Source organism: Strix aluco, chromosome Z, assembly GCF_031877795.1.
Source record: "Strix aluco isolate bStrAlu1 chromosome Z, bStrAlu1.hap1, whole genome shotgun sequence".
Lineage (NCBI taxonomy): Eukaryota > Metazoa > Chordata > Aves > Strigiformes > Strigidae > Strix > Strix aluco.
The window spans coordinates 73,728,174-73,751,046 of record NC_133971.1 but is presented as its reverse complement, the minus strand read 5'-3'; the positions used below and the strand labels follow the sequence as shown (position 1 = coordinate 73,751,046).

The window sequence follows — 22,873 nt, the reverse complement described above, 5'->3', positions numbered from 1 at the left end:
TGTAGTTTCTGAATTAAGAATCTGTGTGGCTTTTCATCAACACTTGGTAGGCAATCCAAATACTCCAGCCTGTCATCCAGCAGACTGGTCTACAACTCTGCATTTTATATTATACATGCATTTAGAGCTAGGATGTCTACCTGTGTTTCTACAGTAGCCATTTTTATTATGCATGTACTGGGGATGACAAAGGAGAGCATTGAGACATTCAGAGGTCTCTCTGAAAGTGTCTGATGTCACTGATTGCTTTCATTGCCAATTACCATGATTCTAAAATAGGTATTCCCAAGGGAACTATCACTTACTCTACATCCTTTCCTCCGGCTGATTTAACTAAAGTGGAATAAGAGTGAAGGAAAATGGGAAGTTGTCACTGCTCTGTCAGTATGTGCAGAGAGAGATCCTGGCTCCCCATCTTGCCACAGATGCTCCAGTGCAGAGGGAAGAGAGGGCCCTGTAGGTTGTATGTTCTCTAAATAACATCAGCTTTACCTTGCAATACAGGTGTGAAGAGAGGCTTTGCCACTATTTTGTAAGGGAGACTTTCATTTGTTGTTTTTTTTTTTTTTCAGGCTGTCTTGGTTTTATTTGTTTCCAGGGCTTAATTTGATAAGGTACAGCATGAGGACTGAAGACACTTAATACTGCAGGCACCAAGCTGAAGACAACCCCATTCAGGGGGAAAGTCCTCACGGTAAGAAGAGCATGGCATAGTTTCTTCTGTTGATCAGATAACAAAGGTGGGGGGAAGTGATAAGAATCAGCAAAGATTCAGCATGTTTTCCTTCTTTTGCTGCACTCAAGAAGATGTCTTAAATCCTTACACAAAGACTGATACATACAAACCAGACTTTTTCTCATTTTAAACTGGCATTTGCCTTCTGCTTTTTTATTTTAAATATGTTGCATTTTATAAATTCAGAACTTGTAAGCTCAGAGCAGGATGCTTCTCATGGCCCCAAGCAAACATCTCTGATTTTAACATCCTATTATGCATGGATGAAAAGCTAAGCTAATAACTAATTTTCACCCTCACAACACAGGCATCTCTGACAAGATTAAAAGTGATTGTCTTTAAGGGATGTTTACTAACATTAGCCCAAAGTGGACAAACGGGCAAGTGAGGAAGTAAAGTATGGTTGTGCATTAGAAATAGTCAATTCTGGCAGTGCATGTAAGAAAAGAGAGGAAAAGACACAGGCAGAGAACACATCACATTAATGCTACATAAGGTCCACTGAGGAAAATACTATGAAGGAAATGCCCAAATGATTGAAAAATGAGCATTTAGTTTCATGCTGCCTGTGAATATTGCACCATCTTTCTTTATCTTTTATGCCCAAACTGTATGTGTTGTGTGCATCACCATAGTATATGTAAGAGCATATGTAACAAATATATAGCAGAGAATAAATGGTATCTCTTTCTGTTCCAGAAACACATCAATATGAGCTGAGATACAAAAGTTTACCTCTTTATAATGAAATAATACCATTTTTCAACTTGATAAACATAATCCTTGAAGGAGCTATCAATAGAAACTGAAATGCTGCAGCTGGTATAGCTGTATAGTTGGTTATGTAAACAGTTCTTTTGTTCACCTTCATAACAGTTGCTTTGGGTGCACTGCCTTTTAGCTGAGAGAAAAATATATCTATGTATTTTTGGTCACTAAAGACATTACAGTACTTTCCAAGGAGATGTTTGTGAACATCAGTGTCATGGCTAAATTTCAGCTTGGGTATTGAGGTCTACCTAAACTTCCCCATGTGGTTTGCCTGATGCTGTTCTCTGCTTCCTTTTCTCTCCTGGATGGCCATGTAGTGCAGTTCCATATGGTCTAATAATTATCACATTTTGTCTTGTGCTATATGTGGCTGCATTTCAGTGGAGAAATTAAAGATGAATAATATCCCTCCATGTTTTCCTGGTTTTGTTTTGCTTTGTTAGTTTTTTTCCTGAAGTGCTATGCACATTTAAAAGCTCACTGAGATAACAGGGCTGTAAAAATTCAACTTTCTCCTACTCATTATCATTACTGGCACCATGAAGATGCTGTTTACATAGCAAGCAAGGTTAAAAATTCTGAATAAGACAAAAGACACTAAGAAATTCCCCTGATAATTAGTGATGACTGCAGCTAAGTTTTAACTGTAAGGTTGTCACACAAATTGATATGGGCATTACCAGCCACTCTGCGAGTTGTGATATATCTCTTAGTGGCAGAATAGATAACAAGATCAATTGCTCATTTCAACTGAAGAGACAAGAGTGGTCTAGCAAAACAAAAAATTAAAAAAAAAGTTGAAAGGCAGTGATATCGCATGACCAGTGCTGAAGTCTACATCGCCGTACAACATGCAACTGAAATTTGTGTCAACACAGTTAAGCTAGATTTAAATTAACTCTGATCTCAATGGCAGTGTAGCTGCAGCAACGTGAACTTCAACTGGTAAAAGGCATTAACCAGATTCATTTGCCCGTGGTTTTCACCTTGCACTGAACTCCAGAGAGCCACTGCAACAGTATTTGTTCCTCAAGCAAGTTTATTCAAAGCAGAACTGTGTGTTTCTGCTAATGCTGCTGTCACACCTGGAGTGTGACATTTTTTGCCTCTGTTCAAGTGGTACAAACCATCTGGAAAACTAATCTAGCCGGCTTGCTGAGGATTCCCCATTTGTTAAATCACCTTTCCAGAGCATGGTCCACTATGCCTGACCTTCAGTTATGAGTGATCCCACAGAGTCTCAGGTAGTCAGCAACGACAGAACAGTTTTAGATGGCTCTAATTTATGCCAAACCCAATCTGGCTTCTGCCAGTCTCAAAATCACAGGACTGCAAATGTAGATTCAAGCCACATCTTCCCCACCTTTCCTTGCAGTTCAGGCAGACAAAGGGCTTACACAGCAATTGTATAGCTGCAGGTTAACTTGGAGAAGTCTCTTCTTAAAGCGTTTAGAAATTGGATTTAAAACTAAAAGGAAAATATTTTATAGTTAGAATGCTGTAGCTGAGAATAGAAATCTGAAAGTCTAAGAATAGCTAAGACTTGACAGAAACCTTAAATGTACCCTTTTCCCTTTGTTTATTTTTCCTATTACTGAAGAAAGAATCATTTCTCAGGGAACAAAATACACTTACTTATAACACAGTATGTAATCAGTTCAATCTATCCCCTACCCATAGCAACAACAAAACTTCTACTCAGAACACTGAACAGGAATACATTAAAAACATGACATGAGCCCTTCAGAGGTTTTCAATTATTACTTTTCTTGCATTGCACAAAGGTACAAGCTGTCATTGTATAGTGGCTTTTTAAAATGCAGAGTATGAAGTAGATGTGTTTCCTTCACATACAGCCTTTAAGCACAATCATTGCAAAATTTAACCTCTCCCTCTTTCTAATTTCCTTATTTAATATCTCCCAACTACTACTTAACCCAACAATCAGAAGAAAATATAGTTTCCATGGATGGAATATATAACAATGAAAGGCAACAGAGTCCACAGGGCAGGATATGGATCTTTGGGATGTTCCATTTCTTTTCCAGGCTATACCATTAGCTCCTCATGTTGCCACAAGCAGGTCATTCCGTTTGGCTACTGCTGGTTCCTGACTATGTAAATAGAAACACCACCACTCATCTATGTTTTAAAATCTTCTGAGGAAATAAACTTGGATTTACTTGTTAAAAACTTAGACTGATTCCAAAATTCAAGACTGAAATCTGTAAGAGTACTTCTACTGGAAGATAATTCATAATAATAAATATTACTGCTAATAAGAATGTAAATGCAAATAATTATGCACAATTTATTTAGATCAGCACTTCCCCTTAAGTGTATAAAAGACTTATACTACATACGTTTATTTAAAGTTAACAGCAAAGCCAAATGAATTTATCATCTAAACTTGCTCCTGTTGAAAGCTAGATGTCTTTGAAATTCTGCTAGTGTGGTGATGGATTCTAAAAAGTGTCTGTTAATATAGTATGTTTGTGATTTTTACCCTACACATTATTATTTATTAAGGTCTTCAGACTAGGAAGAATATAAAAATGAAAAAACCTATAGCCTTTAAGAGTCACAGACCAAACTATGATACACAGAGTTTGGAGATTCCTGATATGTCTTTCAACTTGAAATGGTAAAGACGTCCTTAACCACAGTGGCTGGGAACACTCTACTTCTTCTCACTCTCACAGGAATTAGTACCTCCAGTGTCAGAGCGTGAAACACCCCAGCTCATCATATGGTATTTACCACATAAACACTTCTAAAGATGGCACAGAAAGGAATATCACTGTGTATGAATTTAGCTTGTACTTTTGTAGTCAGCCGCTCCTGGGAATATGGTATAGGACATATACCTTGTTTAAAACTCATACATTGTATTTTACAAATGTTGGCTTGTAATTAGTACTTTCTGCAATTAACCCAGCAGCAGTTCAGTGTTAAAGAAGTTTAAAAAAAATGTATGACAACAGCAGACTACTTAAAAGAATTAGTTCTTTCTAAAGCTGTCATAACAGCAAATAGCAAAAATATAAACAGTTCAATATATTTTGTGAAATATTAGCAAACGTGTTTCAGGAAAATTCAGTAGAAATTGGTGTAAAAACAGAAGTACTATGCTGATATGCTTTCAGCCATATGTTATGTTGTTTTATTTTTCAGCACATGTCACCAACAGTTTTCTTTTGATATGATCAAAGAACCACACACATTCACTCAAATAAGGTATAAAGAAATCTGTGCTTCTATTTTTCTTTAGTTTTCAGTCCTTCATTTTTGTCTGTTCTTTAAACAAGAAACCTTGAGTGTTCTCATGGCTAAGATGTGTATCAATTAAAAGTGAACTATTTACTACAGAAAAGCTAAAAACTTCAGGACCTTTCAGATATGTATATCAATGGTAGGGACCTGACTGCATTCCAGGGAGTACTCTCAGTTACCACAGAAACACTCAGACTTAGTGGTCTAGTGATTAGTACAGGAAAAATACATGTACAGATAACTGGATTAAGTTGAAGCAACTAATTCTGGCCTAGTGAACTGAGCCTGTAATGTAATTTCTGCACATATTCTGTGCTTTCATTAGCAACTAGAGGTACACATTATTATGTAGACTTGTGTTCTTCTGTTATCAGGCTGAGCAACACAATAGTGCATCAAGATGAAAGGCACCTTCATTTTTTAAAGAACTTTCTGTAATGATGTAAAATCTCCTAGTGTTCGCAAGTGCCAAAATAGAGTTCTTTGCAATAAACATGCAGCCACGAGACATATTGTACCAACTTTTTCCTGATCGTGTCAAACCGCATAAAATAGTTTGTACTAAGATGGAAAACTTCTTAGGGATGCTTACAGGTAATGGTATTCATTATAGATAGTTTGCACTGGAACACTTCTACTTTCTGCTCAGGGAGAAGGAACAGCTTCATGGAGATAACTATCTTCCATATTTTGCATGCTAAGCACTGAAAAATCAGGACTTTCTACTTGCACTAAAAATAATTATTATTTTGGTCTTTGTTTAAATGCTTTGTTTAAATGTTTATAGTTCTAGTTCTGGCTTCACAAGGTGGCTGTTTCTGTGCCTACAGTCGAGATATTCACAACATGATGATGTTCACAACAGCCAGTAAAACAAAGCTGTCTAAAAAAATTAGTGGGAAATACTCAAAATGTCCTAACTATTGTTTCTCTTGGTAAATTACAGCTCCAGTTACTTCAGAAACTTTCAAGTTTAGGTGGACAGTGCATGTCAGCTTGTCTAGATCTGCCATTACAGAGGTATTGGTTGGTACACCTGGGGCAAAACTACAAGCAGACAGTGTGCATACCACAGCCAGAGTGACCTGGGGACCTGAGGACCTCTTGCTTTAGATGTGCAAGTGCTCCCCTAATTGCAACTGTGGACTTAGAGACTAACAGGAGCAAGATACAAGGTGTGGTTGTCTAAAATTAAGATCCACAAACACGTCTTCACAGGGCACCAAACATTTTAGTTGAGTCTGGGGCCAACATTATTTTGTAGATTTGGCCCTTGCACAGACTTTTTTAAAATGAAGTTGAGAGTTTCATGACAAACAAGACTTGGAGCTGAGAATATAATAAAAATACCATGTATGGCAACATTGGTGCTAAAATTGTAAGTACAGAAAGTGACATGCTGAAATCCTCCCTTCACCAAGGTCAGTGAGAGTTTTACAGAGGACCTGACAGGCTAGGGACTTCATGCTATGTTTTTACAGGCAATATAAAACTATGTAAGTCTTGACCATATCTACTCATTTCAGCCTGTCTACTACAGCCCTGCAAACTTCTCAGTGATACTGTTTTTAAACTGTCTCCAATGTTTACATACATGCTGCTTAACTGCTAAAGACCAAGCATACCTACATGTTTTTAAACATTTACATCCAGCCACTGAAACTGGCATTCTCTTTAAATGAAAAGAGAAAAAAACCCCAAACATTTCAGAGTTTTCTGAAAAAATGTAGCAAATGTACAGCAAAGACAGACAAGAAATGGGATCTAATATATAGCTTCTAATAAGAACAGGGAAGTTAACCCAAAGATCTTGGCCATGTTCCAGTTCTAGTAATTGCATTTTAGCTCTCTAAATTCCCTCTGTAATTTCATATAGGTAGAGAATTCTTCAATTCCTGTCCTAAGCTGTTGTGTAGATTTGCTATTCATTAATGAACAATGCCATTTTCCAGTCAGGCAAAGCTTAAGTCATACATAAACTATCTGGATTTTCTCAAATTAACTATTAAGAAAATGCCCTAACTCCCATTTAGTCATGTGTAACATCTCAAGTAGTTTCACTGGTTAAAAGAATTATGGTTCTCCAAAATTGTACTTCTTCTCTTCTGTTGAAATATCTAAGATTTTAATACTACAATGCACAGCAGTAGTATCTTCGAATGAGAGAGTATACATTCTATACTTTAATAAAAGCAGGTACATTATTCAGATGACCACAAAAGGAAATGTGTAACATATGCATAAAATGTGTATCACTAATGTTCAACAACATGCACATCTACCAAAGCAAAACCAGAACAGTTTTTCCTGAATTTTACTCTGTCATTTGAGTACATTTTTCCTGATGCTCAATCTTTACTGAGTGCATTATGGACTTCTCCAGGGAGCAGAAAATGTGTTTTTTAAGTAAACATGAAATGCTTTGATAAATCAAAACATTCAAATGAGATTACTATTGGAAAAAAAATCTGTTCTGTTTTTAACTGGCATTCTATTGTTTAGGATAATAATAAAACCCTTTATCCCAAAAGACTGAAACGAATTTTTATTCATTGTTGCCATACTGCACATTTCTTAAATACTAAATTGTCCTATCAAACATAAATAACATATTCCCATAAGCTAATCGGAAAGAAATGGAAATTGCCTACAGCATACTGAGTGATCAATATTTTAATGTGGTAATTAAAAGCAGCAGCACCTTTCCAGTACAAATGTTACCGTATCACAGATGTTCAGTGGTCAACACCTTTACCTATTCAATAGGAAACAAAGCAACCCATAGCACAAATGAATCACTCATTTTTTGAATATTGACCTGTGACAGTAAATTTCAGACCACTGCTTGGAATGGTGCTGGACAAAACACCAGAGGATTGTTTTTACCTAAAAAACCACTTCTTGCTACTTATTACCTTATATTGTTTTATATTATCCCTTGCAATCTTATGGCTATGCAGAGATTTGTTTTTATGGAGCTAAGCCCCCAAATACCTACTTTAAAGTAAAAGCCTTATTTTTCAGCTTTAAAATACAGATTACAAACCTGATACTGCAAGGCAATATGCACTGTTCAGTAGTGCCTATTATCTGCAATAGGCTTCTTGCAATTAGTTGAGATTGCTCCATAAGTGGAAGATGCAGCGTATGTTTCTACATGCATTACTTATGTACTGTACTACAAATGGTAACACATGACATTAAAAGTGGTATGGAGCAGGAGCCAGATCTTCAAACATGTAAACTGCAGTACCCTTATTGCAATTGCCTGAGCATGATGGTTTATAGCACTATAGGTTTTAGCCTTGTGTTGAGAGAAATAAAATGACAAAATATGAGCTACAAGAGTATGAGTCATACACAGTAGTATTTGGAACGTTTAGATAACTAACCAGAAATCTGTCAATGTTTAGATAAGTAAAAGTAACTGTGACTATTGAGAGATCTCTTGCTCCAAACTCACTTTTATAGAAATCTAAGTCCACCACCACTTTCAGCTGGACCATAAATCAGGAGATCTGATCTCAGCAAGTTTAAGAAAGATACCTCAATCATAAACCTAACAATCTGGTAAAAGTCCAGCAAGACATTTAGACATCAGCTTAATTTTAATCTAGTGACTAGCTCCACTGAATTAATAGCACAACTCATGGGCTTGAAGTTAAACAAATGCTTAAAGCATTTTATTGACTCAGTTACAACTACTAGATCAGAGCTTCTTGGAGTTGCTCATCAGACGCTGCCAGATTTGTAGTTAGTGTAAGACTAGAACAAGTCTTGATGTCAAGGAAACCCCTGCAATTCTGTAATAGCCAAGGAGCACAAGAATTGCATGTCTTTGCAGGGGTTCCTGGATTTACATGTACTAACCTTGGAGCCTCTTTCTGAAATATAATAAATAGTTTACAGATTCCACAGCCCTGTACAAATATTAATTACAGTTAAGTCTTATCACACTTCCTTAGCAAAAGTGAAAATAAATTGTCCAAAGCCAGGCAGTGAGTGGCAGAGCTGGTAACACACTTTTAATACCCATTTATTTGCTCCCTACTTTGATTTGGTATGATTAAAAAATGTAGACACTCCATTTAACAAATCAGACTTTGGGCTGAAGTTATTGCATTTAAGCTACCCAGTCCTAGGTGGAGGAGCTGTAAAATTCTTTTTTATTCTTTTTTGGCCTTTAGTTTCCAGGGAGAGAAGTAGGTGATGCACCATTTTTTCATTTAGAAACATACTCAGTGTAAATTTATAGCTAAAGAATTCCCTAAAGTAAAAAGATGGGTTAGAGACAGTGTGTGAGTACAAACTCCTCCCTCCCGGATCCAGAGACCACGCACATCTCATTTGAGGAGAGTGGGGAGGGTCTCTTGTCATTCAAGTATGCCCCTAATTCTTCTCCATTACTAGAACTGCATGTCCCTCCTCATCTCTGCCTGCTCGAGATGCTATTACTCCTGTGCCATCACTAGTACCTACATTCTTCTCAGTACACAAGTTGTGAGCTCTAACACTATATAATATGAAAAAGCAGTCTAAACATTAGAAGCCAAAGCACTTCGTTATGAATTAATTAGTACCACAGTACTTGACCTCTTAACTAAATTGCGGTCTGTAATTTGAGGGTTATCATCAGCAGCCCCTATAAAACTGGTACAATAGATCTGTGAACACTGCCCTCTAATTCAGAGTAATAATCTTCCTAGAATTGTGTTCATTGTTGTTTTTTAACTGTGGGGAAAAAGAAATATATCCATTCAATTGAATGCATCTAGTATTTATCTCTCCCTTGCTATCTTGTATTAAGAAATTACAGGGCATTATTCATAATATCTGTTTGGTAAAGGCAACAGTAAAAGGTTGGTGTGGAAAATAGGTACAGCACACTTAAAAAAAAATCCATGAAATTTGGTAGGTAGAAATCTTTTACAAGCTCTGGTTTCTGCTAGGTTTCTTTATTAGGAGTCTCAAAGGTTCATCCAGTTAAGGTTAATTTATTGTTTGTATTAGTGCATATGCCTTAACAATGTAAAGAGCATTTCCCACGGATCGGTTAATAAGATGCAGCACAGAGAAAGGGCCAATGAATCTGTTTGTTACAGTCTGCTTAGTGAAGCTATGACTACAATACTCCAGTGCTGAAGTCAGTGAAAAGACACCAGCACAACACAATTCAAGGAAAATGCAAGCTGATACATCACAAAAGATTCTTTAAGAGCAGCAGAAATTTTCAGCAACTATCTGTACAAAAATGCATGATAGAAGGGAATGAAATTAAATAAGAAAACAAACCCAAACTAAAAGAGAATCATTATAAACCAGGACAAGGACACTTTGTTTTTAAGTTCATTTTCACGAATTTTAAAGATCTTTCTTCAGAAGGGGCAATAAAATATTATGGAGGGTGACACATCTGATGAATGGGTGTGTTCTGAAAACCACATTATCAATTACTTTTTCATGTTTGGCTCTGGTCCAGTAATTTTTATTTGAGCAGGCCACATGCTAGCATGGTTTTGATTGCAGGAAATGACTGACTGCTGTTAAAGGGGGTACTATTCATTTGGTATCTTCAGCTTTATCCCTCCATTTCTGATAGGGACTCTGTTAGGCCAGGCACCTTTTCAATATGTAAAAGAAAAAAAAAAAGTTAGTTAGTTTAGTAAACTATTCCCTGGCTTGTTTTCAGCCAGCTCATGTCAAGTTCAACCCAATATATTTTGCAGGTTGTTTAGAAAACAAGCGATTTGACTGACCGTCAAATTTATTTCTCAATCAGTTTGACCCCGTAAGTTGTATCCCTTCTCTGTTTTATACCAGTGTTCATCCAAAGCAGGGCCATTAAACCTGATGAAGTCACTTGAGCTACAAGCAATTAGGGAATAAATCCCCATTCACCGTTTCCTTAAGTAAACTTTGCAGAGGTTCATGAGATTGCCTTATCAAAAGGATTAGTTATCAGGAACAAAAGGTCACTGTTTACCTTTGAGACAGGTGTGGTTAAACGACTGGCTGATACCTGGAGTACATGGAGTGAGGATCACTGCATGTATATTCAGTTACACAGATAGAAACCGCCCTTCAGATAACAGTAATTCCCTCTTTACTCTGCCTGTGGTTTGTGAAGGTCCATTTGCCAGCACCCAATGAAGAGAATTGTATTGTTTGCACTCAGTTTTCATGGAGACCCGACTGTGATCCCTACTATAAATCATACCTAGAACATAGGACAGACTTGCACCACTTTGAGAATCCATTTTGCTCCACTCCAGGAGACTGATGGCAGCACTCCATCCCACGAAAGATACTCTGGACTTCCCACTGGGGTCCTCTCTGCTACTGGTGGCAGGAAAGAAAAACGTGTCAAGGACAAGGGAAGCAAGGCTTCCACATGATGATGTAATTCATGCTAGTAAAGCATGAACTCTCAGCTCTCCAGACCCAGGTGAACTGGGATAACAGAAAGGTAACCTCATATGCTGCTTTAACATAATCTGATGACTTGGCAATACTTTTCACATCACCCCAAAATATGCATATAATGCACAAAAACCTAATGTTAACCATTTTCTGAAGAAAGGATTGCTGACTCCATGGAAATGTCCATGTCAGTTTATAGGGTCATTGTACGTTAATACATTAAACACAGAAATAGAAGCAGAAGGCATTCAGTGGTTCTCAAAATCTATTTACTGTTTAAAAGTTTAAATGCTGAAATACGCTAAAAGTTCAAAACTGCCTGGACTCCTGTAAGACAGCAAGAAGTTTACATTGTAACTAATAAATTTACTTGAAGCACATCATCTCTACTATTCCAATTCTGAATAATAACCAGAGAGGAATTATTCTTCCTATTCCTTAGGAAGGAAAAGTGTATTTAGAGAACAACCCTAGCTGTTCATCAGATGAAAACACACTGCCACTGAATTAGAGTTTTCCATTGTTTTAGAAGAATAAATATATATATAGCAGCTATTTGTCGAAATCAGACTCTGCTAAACACATTAATCTTTTTATACGTAACTCCATAGCTACTAAAAGAGGTGTGTATATCTTACTCATGAATGTTGCTCCTAAGGAAGGTGTAAAGAAAATAAACCTGTTTCACAATACACAGTAGCTAAACTTCCGATTCCCTGTGCTTGCTGAGTTTGCACTACAATGACAGCATGCAAGCCAACTTCAATATATAATTGAAGATTAAAAGAGAAATGGTGTCTTTACCCTTTCAGGGCAACCAGGAAATATGCAGTATATGATGTGAAAGAGAGAAGTTAAAAATCTTATTTACACTCTGAAAGTAAATTTAAAACCTTTTTTGAGTTTTTGCCCTAGATAACATTTTTGTGATGCTCAGTTTACTCACTTTTGCCAAAGTACAGAAACATTAATAGGGTCAATATAAAGAACATCAAACTAAAGATAAATTACATTCACTTCAAATTATTTTTCCTTCTTTTGGCCTCTTACCCTTCACTATGGCTTTCCTCATCCTACCTAACGCACCTTGAACTTGTAAAATTAAATTGGTTTATATAGTTTTCTTTCACGACAAAATATAAATCATTTGACAGTGTTAATTTCCAAACAGTGATACTTTCTCTATCAAAATTATGTGACAAAAATCCCCCTTTCAACTTAATGTTTACTTTGGAAAAACTAAAATTTTGAAAAATGTGGAATAGTATTTGTTGCACCTAAGAAATCTTGAGTCAAAGACTTAATTCAAAGATTTGGATTTATTCAGTAATTAATATGTGCCAGAGGCTAGTGACTTTCATTAATGGTGTTGCAAGAGCTTGGAGAACTTTTTGTACCTTCAAGGGCATGGACTGCATCTTGGGTAGCAAAAAGCCATGTTAAATCCATTCCCCTTATCTTCTAATATTGCTAGCAGACTCCTAACATTGAAGTAAGCTCTGAAACCTGGTTAGAGAAGTTGAAAGGCGGGGTAAAATGGTAAGCCATGTGTTTTCAGACAGTCATCACTCCTGAGAGGGAAATCCTTGTTCTTCTTCTTACACTGGGGGTGAACGTAAGGGAGGTTGTGCGAGTGGGTGATTTCTTCCTCATTATAACTCTGACTTTCAGCACTTAGACTAGCCCATACATTTTCTTGTGAAACCAACCAATTATTTTTTGAAAGCTAAGAAAATTTTGGGTCCAATGCTGCAAATGAACTGGTGGACTTTAAATTACTGAGATTAATGTGTTTCCTACGACTAAAGTGTACTAAGAAATACTGTATTCTTATCAGGCGTATAACTTGTCACCTAGCTGCAATGTGACTATAAGGTGTAACTGTGTGCAAATTCTTCATTCAGGTCCAGCTTTGTCAGCTCAAGCCGTATTGCACTCATTCCATGTTTACTGCAAGCTGGAAGAATGTTGCCACAAAATGTGGGATAAACAGCTTTATGGCTACATCCATTTAGCAAATGGTGCAGGTGGGCTCAAGACTAAGTCATTCTCTTGAAAAAAATGAGGGGTGAGTAGGTAGCACTTACATCTCAAACATGATAAAAAGTCATTAACGCAACTTAATGACAGCATAGGACCTTACCAGAGTTTTCCAATGGACCTAAGTTTTCTTCCCAAAGAATTTGTCATGCATTTGCCATGGAAAAAAATATTCCTTACTGCTAGTTCATAGATTTTAGTGACAAAGGGAGCACTGTCTAGGAAAAATTACTTTAATTTCAAATATTTGCCTAGGCCATTCTTCACTGCCTAAGTTTGCAAATCCAGGTCCTGGTATATGATAGGCCCTAAACTATTATCCTTCCTGCAGAAAAAACTTCTGTGGACTTTAATAGAGGTTTTCCTGCCACATCCCAAGTGAGTTTCTTATAAGCGGAATTGTGTCATTGCAAGAATTCTGCATGTAATGAATCAAACAGAAATAAACCAAGTAAGACCATGAATAATCCAAAACACGAATGCCTATAAAAGAACGAAATAAAATGGGACTTTGGTGATGTTAAAGAAGAATGTAAAGACTTCATTCCAAAATAGTCTGGAACATGCAAAACTCTTGTTTTTGTGAGAGTGCTACAAATAAATTGACGTATAAATAATTGTATTATACATAGTATCCTAAATTCTCTTACTGTGCTTACTATCTATAACATATCCCTAAGGTCACTAATGACTAATTTAGACACTGGTAGGTAGGGAGTGTTTTAAAGAGGTACTGAGACAGGACCACTCCATAGCACTTGTGAAATACAACAACATAAACCATGTGTCATGCTGTTACATTCTTCTATCAGTAAAACCTGGCTTAACACCATAATTAAAAGTTTTAAGCAGAGAGAACTTGGTGCCAATTCAACTGAAAACCTCACTGAGTTTATCTTTTTGAAAGATAAGAACACTTGTTACACAGCGCACTTATATATGTGTACTAAGATTTACTCTGAGGCATTTTGAACTGATTATCAGTTTAACACTTGATTATTCTGAGTGTGTGTGCGCGCACGTGTGCATGTGTGTATGTGCATGACTAGCTGACAAATCATGGTGACCTAGTAACTTTGTCCCAAAATAAACCATAATAAGTTGCAGTGCTAGGCAGAACTCTCTTGGTCTTCAGCTAAGGTCATTCCAGACAGGAAATCTGTGGGGTTACATACAAAATGGCCTCAGGATTGGACCCTTTATTAAAGGTCCTCTGGCACTGATAAATCTCGGTATTAAGGTTATGATTTGACTATGAAAAAATCACCAGAGTCTGAAAGTGGGTTAGAAAATCTTAGCTGGAAAACAGTTTCTTTTTCACACATTGTTCTGTTCATTTCAGACCTTGGACTTTGAATGTAAACAAAAGCAAACTAGTTCGGAATTAATAAGACTGAAATAACCAGTTGCTTTTCTTGATAACAGGAGAAAAACAACGGGTGTGAAGTTTTGCAACCCCTGTCTCATCTGTGATATTTCATAAGGGTTTTTCTACACCAGTCAAAACTCAGCACACTTACCGTGCATATAAAGCTGCCTAAATATTTCCTGCAGTCGATTCACTTATAAGAAATCTTAGGAAGATGTGTAAAACATTTAAAAGCTACCTTCTTCACTTGCTAGATAATAGTACAGGTTATATAACCTACCATAAAAGATTTTTCATAAAAGAAGGAAAAAACAAGGAACTTTAAATACAAAACAGCCTATATTTAAAAACCCATCAAGGCTGTCAGAAGTGACAAAAGATAGGAAAATAGAATGACATTGACATTCTGATCCTAATTCACATAATTTAAAAGTGGCAAGTTATAGTGCACTTTCTCTTAAATTTCTGGGTTTCAGGGATCTTGCCAGAATGTTGCAAAACTGCAGAAATACACAGTGGTTAGTTACATAAAGAGTTAAGTATAGAGATATACACATCTTGGTAAAGTTTAGCAAACCAAACTCTGCCTACTTCTAGCCACACAAATTCACCAAAGGGTAATGGGCAAGCAGGAGTGAGCAGTGCTGAAGCTTTGAGGAACATTGCTGGTAAATTGCCCTCCAAAAGAAGAAGAGAGACTGCTTGATCAAAAAGCTGTATGTGTTTGCCTTCTAAGGTGTTGAATACCTTTCCACTTGGAGCTCTGTACCTCATGCCAAACCCATGCAAGGCGACAAGGAACAATGAATGCTGCTGTTATTTTCAGAATCAAATTTCTTCAGATACAGTGTTTATTTAATAACTGGACTCGTCCTTCTCCAGGTTGTGGATTTAATGGTAAAATCTGCTGAGCTCGCCCATCTTGTTTCCAGAGATGCTTGCGGCTCTGCAGAGTTGTTCTGTTCTGTTCTTGCACAGCTTTCAAGCACTTGGGTGACAGGTATTTAAGCATTTGCAGATTTAGCAGCCATACTTCTGAATGTCAAGACTTGATCCTGGCACATGGTGAATGTCCTCTATTTCAGAGGAGCTGCAAGTGCTCCACTGCCTTGTGAAGGGACCCATCTTTCAAAAGCATTTTTGGTACTGGAAGATTTACACACATGAGAAGCAGTGTTTTCGTAATTAGGCAGGTGGTTTATCTCCAAATCTTTAAACAATATTTATAGGTCTAAATCCCACTGGAACACTGATTATGAACTTGGTAAATACAAAAATTCCAGCAGGAATGAATATGCAAGTAGCCTGAAGGCTGAGTATTGTCATACCTAACATTTAGACATTTTCAGTGGTATAAAAACAGGTGAGAAGGACATGTCCTGGTCCATTTCTCAGTGGACCACTTGCCATTTTACAAAAAAAAATTGCCTCAAAAAGATTCAGAATCAGTTGCCACAAACCCCTCCAGATGCTACAGCACTACATCACAGAGGAAGCAGATTTTGGTTACAAACCCTACTCAGAAAGAGGAGGAATTTCCATCCCGTGCCTCCTGTAGCTCTGAGCTCTGGGCAGTGGCGGAAGATGGATGCCATCACCATCTCCATCAGCACCACCGCTACTCTGCTTCAGAGTCCTGAGCTCCTGACCACTGGACCAGTCCTCAGAGGTCACGTGACCAAGGCAAAACCAGGGTGACAAAACCTGGGCGGCATGTGCCGTCGAGGCCTCAGGGTGCTCAGCAGCTGCGGGCCTTAGTCAGAGATCTGTGGGCAGTAAAGGAAAGTTATGACCAAAAATCTAGGTATATATAATTTAGTAACCATTGTTAGGGCACTAATTGCTGAGTGCAAGTTTTGAGACTATGGATTTGGAATACAGGTATCAAAAATGATGTGACTAAACTGCATCTATTTTGCATGCAGGTTTTAAACTGCAGCTCATCATAAATACAAACTGCTTGAAGGCAAATCTAAGCATGACAGGCAGAGAGAGAAAAAAATAAACAGTCTGAGCCTATTCCTCACATGTGCATCACCACACGGCATTGTCTGCAGTGGGGCTTCGGCAGAAAAACTGTTCTGGGGTCTTTTTAGGACAGAGCCTCACTAGGTGCAGGGAATTTTTTTGAGGGGGGGGAAATCAGGCATTCACGTTGGAGCTCGCCCGTGGCAGCAGCGCAGCCAGCATGCAACGTGCAGGCCTGGGAAGACACTTTCTGGAGCCAGCTCCCCAACGCGCAGACCACACGAGCCGCGGCAGCTGCAGCCAAGCTGCTCGGGAGATGCGGCCGGAGTTACCCGTCCCTTCCTCTCCACAGGGAATTCCCAGGTGCGCTTACTGAACCTTCCCAAACCGGGCGCTCGGGACCAGCCGCCCTCCTCCCACCCGACGCCGGCAGAAAGTGCCCCGCCGAATGTCAGCGTACCTTTACAATGTATCACTTAAAGGTCAGGTCTATAAGCCTTACTCTTGCGAGTAGCTAACACCCTCTCGCTACAACCGATTCCCAAAGTAAGGGCTGAGTCCTTTACATGAAGCCAGCCGGAAAAAAACAGCCTTGAAGCGCCCCGCGTTCAGCGACTACAACGCGTCCCCGCTCCGCCGGCCCAGGCCACGCCGCGGGGCCCGGCGGCGTTCTCGGGGATCGCCCGTCCCTCACGGTAGGCAACGCGGGGGGCAGCGCCGCTCCTTCCGACGAGCCCCGCGACGGGCCGGAGAACGCGGGCCCGGCGGCGGCCGGCGGGGGTATCGGCACACCGCGCCTGTCTCTTTAAGCAGACGTTGCCCCGTAATTAGCGCGCGTCCCTGGCGGCCGGCGGGGGCCGCGGGCGGGGCGGGAGGCGGGGGCGGGCGCCCCCCACAGCCCCCCGCAGCCCCCCGCTCCACCGCCCCGCGTGGAGGAGGCGGCGGGAGCAGCGGCGGCGGCGGCGGCGACAGCCGACACCGTCCCACGTTACTTTGATTGACGGCTGAACAAATGTTTCCCCTGTTCGAACGCCGGCGCCGCGGAACGCCAGCGATCTCGAGGCTCCGCCTCGGGCGGCCGGCAAACCGGAGCAGAGAGCCAGGGAGAGCCTCCTGATTGGCTACGGCCCCGCGTGGCGTCAGGCCCCCACGTGGGGGCTGAGCCCGGGGCCGCCCACCCCCCCTTTCCTCCCTCCCCGGGCCCATGTGCCTATTTGTCAGCGGCGAAATGATGGGCATTAATACAGAACGGCGATTAACGTGCGGCCGCCGCCGATTGGTCGTCGGCGACGCCCTTCATAGGCGGGGCGGTGGCAGGGGAGCGCGAGAGGGGCGGGTGGCGCCGCAGTGCCCGACGGGAGGAGAAGTCCCGGGCGCGGCCGCGGGCGGGGGGGGCAGCGCCGCGCAGACTGCGGCTCCCAGCGCGCCCCGCGGGCGGCGGCCTTCCGGCGGCGTGAATATGTATCGGGAGGGTAATGACGAGCGCTGCTAAATTTGGTCAAAGGAGTCACCGCGCCAGAGCGGGCGGCGAGAGCGGCGCGGCGGGCCCAGCTCAGCCGGGCACGGCGCTCCGCTCCGCGCGGCGCCGCCGCCGCCACTTCTCCGGAGTTTCGAAAGGCGAGGAGGGAAAAAAAGAAAATCAAAAGACGTAAATAAAGCAGCTCGGACCGTACCTTCTTCTTCATCTTTCTCCCCCTTTTTTTTTTTTTTTTTTTTTTTAATTAAAAAAAACCCCAAACAGCCGAAAAGAACGAAAAAAGAGCGACCAAGCAGCGCGAGCGGGGGAGATGCGGTCCGGCCGGTAGAAGCGAGGACCAGCCCGCCACACAAAAGGGCACCGCTCCGCTCCTCCGCGGCGGCAGCGCCGCGCGGGGCACCCGCCCGTTCGCGCCCCGCTCCGCTCGGCGCCGGGAGAGCCGCCGGCAGCAGTAAAAGTTTGCAGGAGGGGAGAAAACTGCCGGCGGGGATCTCTGGCGGAGCGCGCGCCGGCGGAGGGGCTTTCCCCGCCCTCCTCCTCCTCCTCCTCCTTCTCCTCCTCCTCGTCCTCCTCCTCCTCCTCATTCTCCTCCTCCTCCTCCTCCTCCTCCTCCTCCTCCTCCTCCTCGCCCGCCGCCGCACGGGGCTAGCAGCCCGCCGGAGCCCGCGGAGCGGCGGCGCTCGGGAGAGCCGGTCGGCGCCGCCCGCTGACCGCCCCCGGGGGATGTGGCAGCGGCCCCCGCGCGCCGCGGACGCCGCCGTCGCCGCCGCGCGTCGCTGCTGCCGGCGGTGCCCCGCCAGCCCCGGGGCGGCGGGGCCGGGGCGTCCCTGCCCGCCGCCGCCGCGCCTGCAGCCCTGATCCCCGCCGCTCCGGCCGCCAGCGCCCCCCGAAGCGGCGTGGATGATCCGCGACCTGAGCAAGATGTACCCGCAGACCCGGCACCCGGTGAGTGGCGGCGGCGGCCCCGCGGGCAGCGCTCCGGCGCGGGCACCGCGGAGTTGTAGCCATTTTCTTATTGTTGTCCGCCGCGCCGCCGCCGCCGCCCCGGGCCGGGGTTGGCTCCGCCGAGTTGCCCCCTCCCGGTGCGCGGCGGTCCCGGCGTCCGCCCCGCGTCCCGCGGCTGTGGTCGATGCAGGGAGTCCGAGCGGGCGACGCCTTCCCCCGCGGCGGCCCCGTCGGGGCAGCGGCCCCGGGGCGCTTCGGGCGTCGCGCCGCCGGCCCCAGGTGGGTGGGGGTCCAGCGGGCTGCGCCTCCGCGGAGCCCCTAGAGCGAGGGGGGTGGTGGCCGGGCGGGGGAAGCCGCGGGCGGGCGAGAGGGGGCGATTAAAAGACCCGCTGTTGCTTGCTTGCAGGCTCCTCACCAGCCAGCGCAGCCCTTTAAATTCACCATTTCCGAGTCCTGCGATCGGATTAAGGAGGAGTTTCAGTTTTTGCAGGCTCAGTACCACAGGTAACGCTGCCTACTTTTCCCGAGCCCCGCGCGGGCTCGCCTCTCTCCGCCTTCCACCGCTGCTGCCCGGGGCGGGGACGCCGGGACCCCCCGGCGGAGCCCGGGCTCGGGGCGGACCCACCCCCCCCAGCCGGGCGCTGCTCCGCCGGCCCTTCCGCACCCCGCGACTGCTCCCGGTCCTCGGGGCGGGGGGCTCACAGGGACCCGAGCCGAACGGTGTGAACGGATTTTCTTGTTTTCCCCACGTTCCGGTTTGTGTTTGGTTTGTTATTTTGGGTTTTTTTGGGGGGTGGGGTGGGAGAGTGGATTGGGGTGGGGGTTGATGGAAAAATATGTGTTTGGCTGGGCTCGTCCTCTGCCATTCTTCAAAATGCCGCTCAGGACATGCATCTTGTCTTGGCTCGGCCCCCTCGCGTTTTCATTGACATGTCAAGTGCTGATAACCTGGAAGTGAGGCGGCGAGCTATTTCATTATTCTTAGGTGGAAGAGCGTCGTGTCCTCAAAGTGACAAGGGACTTCTGGCAGAATTGCTTAGCGGGCTTCTGAAAACAACCAAAAAAAACAGCGGAGGTGTTCATGTTTACCACGGTGTTCCTTAAATTACCTGCAGTATTTTCCTTGCAATTCTGTCATCGGTAACAGCAAAAAAAAAAATAATCCAGCAACTTTTTGCTCCGTGAGGTGGTGATACGTGTTTGATTCCTCTGTGGGTTGAGCAAAAGCAAGAGGTGTTTCTAAAACTCTTTTAAATAAAGACTGGAAAACCTAAATTATGGATTTGTAAGTGGCTTCTCAGGCTTAAGTGTCATAGGTATGAGCCCCTGCGTGCTGATTCTGTGAACCAGTGTTCGTTTTTCTGAGAAAAATACTATCCTCTGTACTGTGTGAGTTCGCTTAGGTGATGAGGATGTTGCACAGCATCTTTTGAAAAAGGAAAAGTACAAATCCCACCCTGAACTCCCAGGCAAGAGCTGGAATGCACATTTCTATTTGTATGTTGGAGAAATGCTTGAAAAGGGGAGTAACCTGTGCTCCAAATAATGTCAGTTTTGTGTTATGAAGTACCCATGCTTTTTCCTTTTTATGTCTTGAACAGTTTAAAGCTAGAATGTGAAAAACTGGCCAGTGAGAAGACAGAGATGCAGCGACATTATGTCATGGTAAGCAAGCTGCGTAACAAATTCAAAATGTCTATTAGCTTGGAGTATACTGAGACAGAAATACATTCATATTGCTGGAGGCAAACAGAAAGATTATAGTAGTGCTGCTGTTGTTGAGGTTGCATTAGTGCTTCCACTATAAATCCTTAGTTTCAGGGGTTTTTAACTTGTTTGCAGCAGTTAGTTTCCGCACAAAACTGATTTTTAACCTTTTAAGCAATTGGGAATATTCGTTCCAATTGCTAGCAGATTACTTATCAGCCCTTTAAAGCCATGTACAACTTTCATAGTGTACCTGGGGGTGATGTTTTCACTTTCGTGGACTTCTCCCAAAGATCGTATCTCCGTAAAACGGTTCAGGGCAGTATTTTTTTCTGTGATGGGAGTAAGCCAAAATTATACATGTGTCCATACAAACCCAAAGCCTGCTTCCTAGAACCTGGACAGCTGGTTTGTTGTTGCACTAAATTCAGAATGGCAGGGATCTCAGCTGTGAAAGGGATTTCCTCAGTGGTTGTGGTCTGCCTGGTTAAATAACATGCACAGGAAGACATCTCTAAATACATAATTGCGTGATGGATCATGATAACTCCAGAGGAACTCTTCCTATCTGTTCTCTTGTACATCTATGAAGGATTAGCTGTTTTCCGTATGTACTTGACAAATAACGCTCTTGTGTTCACAGAAAAAGTAAATAACCTTGAAAAAATCTTAACCAAGAGGACAAGCAAGTGTTAAGGCTCGCAGTTGTCTTTGTCATGCCTGATATGCCTAAGTCTTGGAGATTATTTGGTACAACATTACACACTGAACTGAGTTCACGGCAGTACTCGGACACAACAGGACATACTTAGATTGGTGTATTTGCTTTAGCTCTGAATTTCCATGCTTTTTCGTTTTTTGCATCCCTGAAATTTAATTGCAGCTTTTTTGTGTTTTTGATTTAAAATATTGAATAACCGGTCTGTTAGATATTGCTGATTTATATGTGTGTCTGGCTTCAAGCACTTCGTGTGTTTTTTTGACATCTTTTATGTGTGCTAGGGAATAAAATCTTAAGCATTTTCTGTGTGGCTTTTTTTCTGCTCCTAATCTTTAAGTCTGGTTGTGATTACTTTTCGTGATTTTTTTTTTTTGTTGTTGTCTGTTTTTTTCCTTGTTTTGTGGCTTTTCTTTGTATATTTGACATGAAGCAATGTAACTAAAGCAAAAAAGAAAAAAAAAAAGGTTGCTGTGAAATGCTGTTTTGAATTCCAGGAGCTCTTCAAGGCCAAGAAATGTTTTTAGGTCTGAATGTCTTTGTACAGATGATGTTTGAGTCAAAGTGAATTTTGGAATAGTTCTCACAATTGCAAGGTCTAATAGAGTCATTTTCTTCTTTCTTAGTATTACGAAATGTCCTACGGGCTGAATATAGAGATGCATAAACAGGTAGGTAGATAATTTGTTTTGTGTAAGAATACTCTATAATTTCTCCCATCAGTCTTAAAACATACGTGTATTCTGTGTGACTTGCTTTAATTGCATGCTTGAGTGCACTGGAAATTTTTTTTGTACTTAATCTGGCCCTGAAACTTCCATCTTGTGTATGGTATATGGGCTCTGTGTAGGTTATGGTCTTGGCTACCAGTTGCGCATTATTTGTTTGACTTCCCACATGCAATCTCTGCACATGCAAGCGGTCCTATACTGCACGGGGAAGGTGTATGTGGGGTTGTGGGTTGTACTTTCAGATCTGTCTGACCTCAAACCTTCGGTGTTTACTTTTTGGGATGATAGGTACATCACAAATGCATACTAGGTGTCGAGGGATTTGTATTTGTGTGTGGAAAAGACTGTTCTCTTCAGTTAACCTGGACTGATTTAAGCTGGAGCTATCCCTCAGGCTGCTTACATGGACCTTTGTCCAAAACCAGTGTCTTAGCATCTCAAACACGAAAGAATAAATGAGCTTTCTACAAGGATGTTAGCATGCTCGGTTTTGTGCCTTGAAGTCTAGCACTTAGGCCAAGATTATCAGGAGATTAGTCAGATGGAGCATGGTAGTGTAAATCAGGGTTTCTTACTCAGTAATGTGTGTTTTTAACCTTCTCTAGAGGAGAATGAATTAAACATCTGACCTCTTTTCCAGTGAGGGAACTTTTTATATAGTGAAGTTTAATACTGACAACTCATTTTAGCAAATGGCTGAGCAATTCGCCAGCGTTGC

The 22,873-nt window shown here is 42.1% G+C and overlaps 1 protein-coding gene and 1 long non-coding RNA gene across 4 annotated transcripts in view; one reads left to right on the top strand and one right to left on the bottom strand.

Moving 5' to 3' along the window:
- Positions 1 to 14,937: 14,937 nt before the first annotated feature.
- On the bottom strand, positions 14,938 to 17,368 carry LOC141918317 (uncharacterized). Its single transcript, XR_012621654.1, has 2 exons — positions 17,038 to 17,368; positions 14,938 to 16,375 (listed from the first exon to the last, which is right to left on the bottom strand). It is a non-coding gene; the product is annotated as an uncharacterized LOC141918317 (long non-coding RNA).
- A 696-nt stretch (positions 17,369 to 18,064) lies between these two features.
- The window catches only part of LOC141918170 (transducin-like enhancer protein 4), a 99,813-nt gene continuing 95,004 nt past the window's right edge, over positions 18,065 to 22,873 (top strand). For all 3 annotated transcript variants that reach the window (XM_074812292.1, XM_074812291.1, XM_074812290.1), the window contains exons 1-4: positions 18,065 to 18,999; positions 19,406 to 19,503; positions 20,601 to 20,664; positions 22,051 to 22,095. In XM_074812292.1, coding sequence (XP_074668393.1) covers positions 18,955 to 18,999; positions 19,406 to 19,503; positions 20,601 to 20,664; positions 22,051 to 22,095 — 252 coding nt within the window. In that variant the 5' untranslated portion in view covers positions 18,065 to 18,954. The remainder of the gene's footprint in view (positions 19,000 to 19,405; positions 19,504 to 20,600; positions 20,665 to 22,050; positions 22,096 to 22,873) is intronic.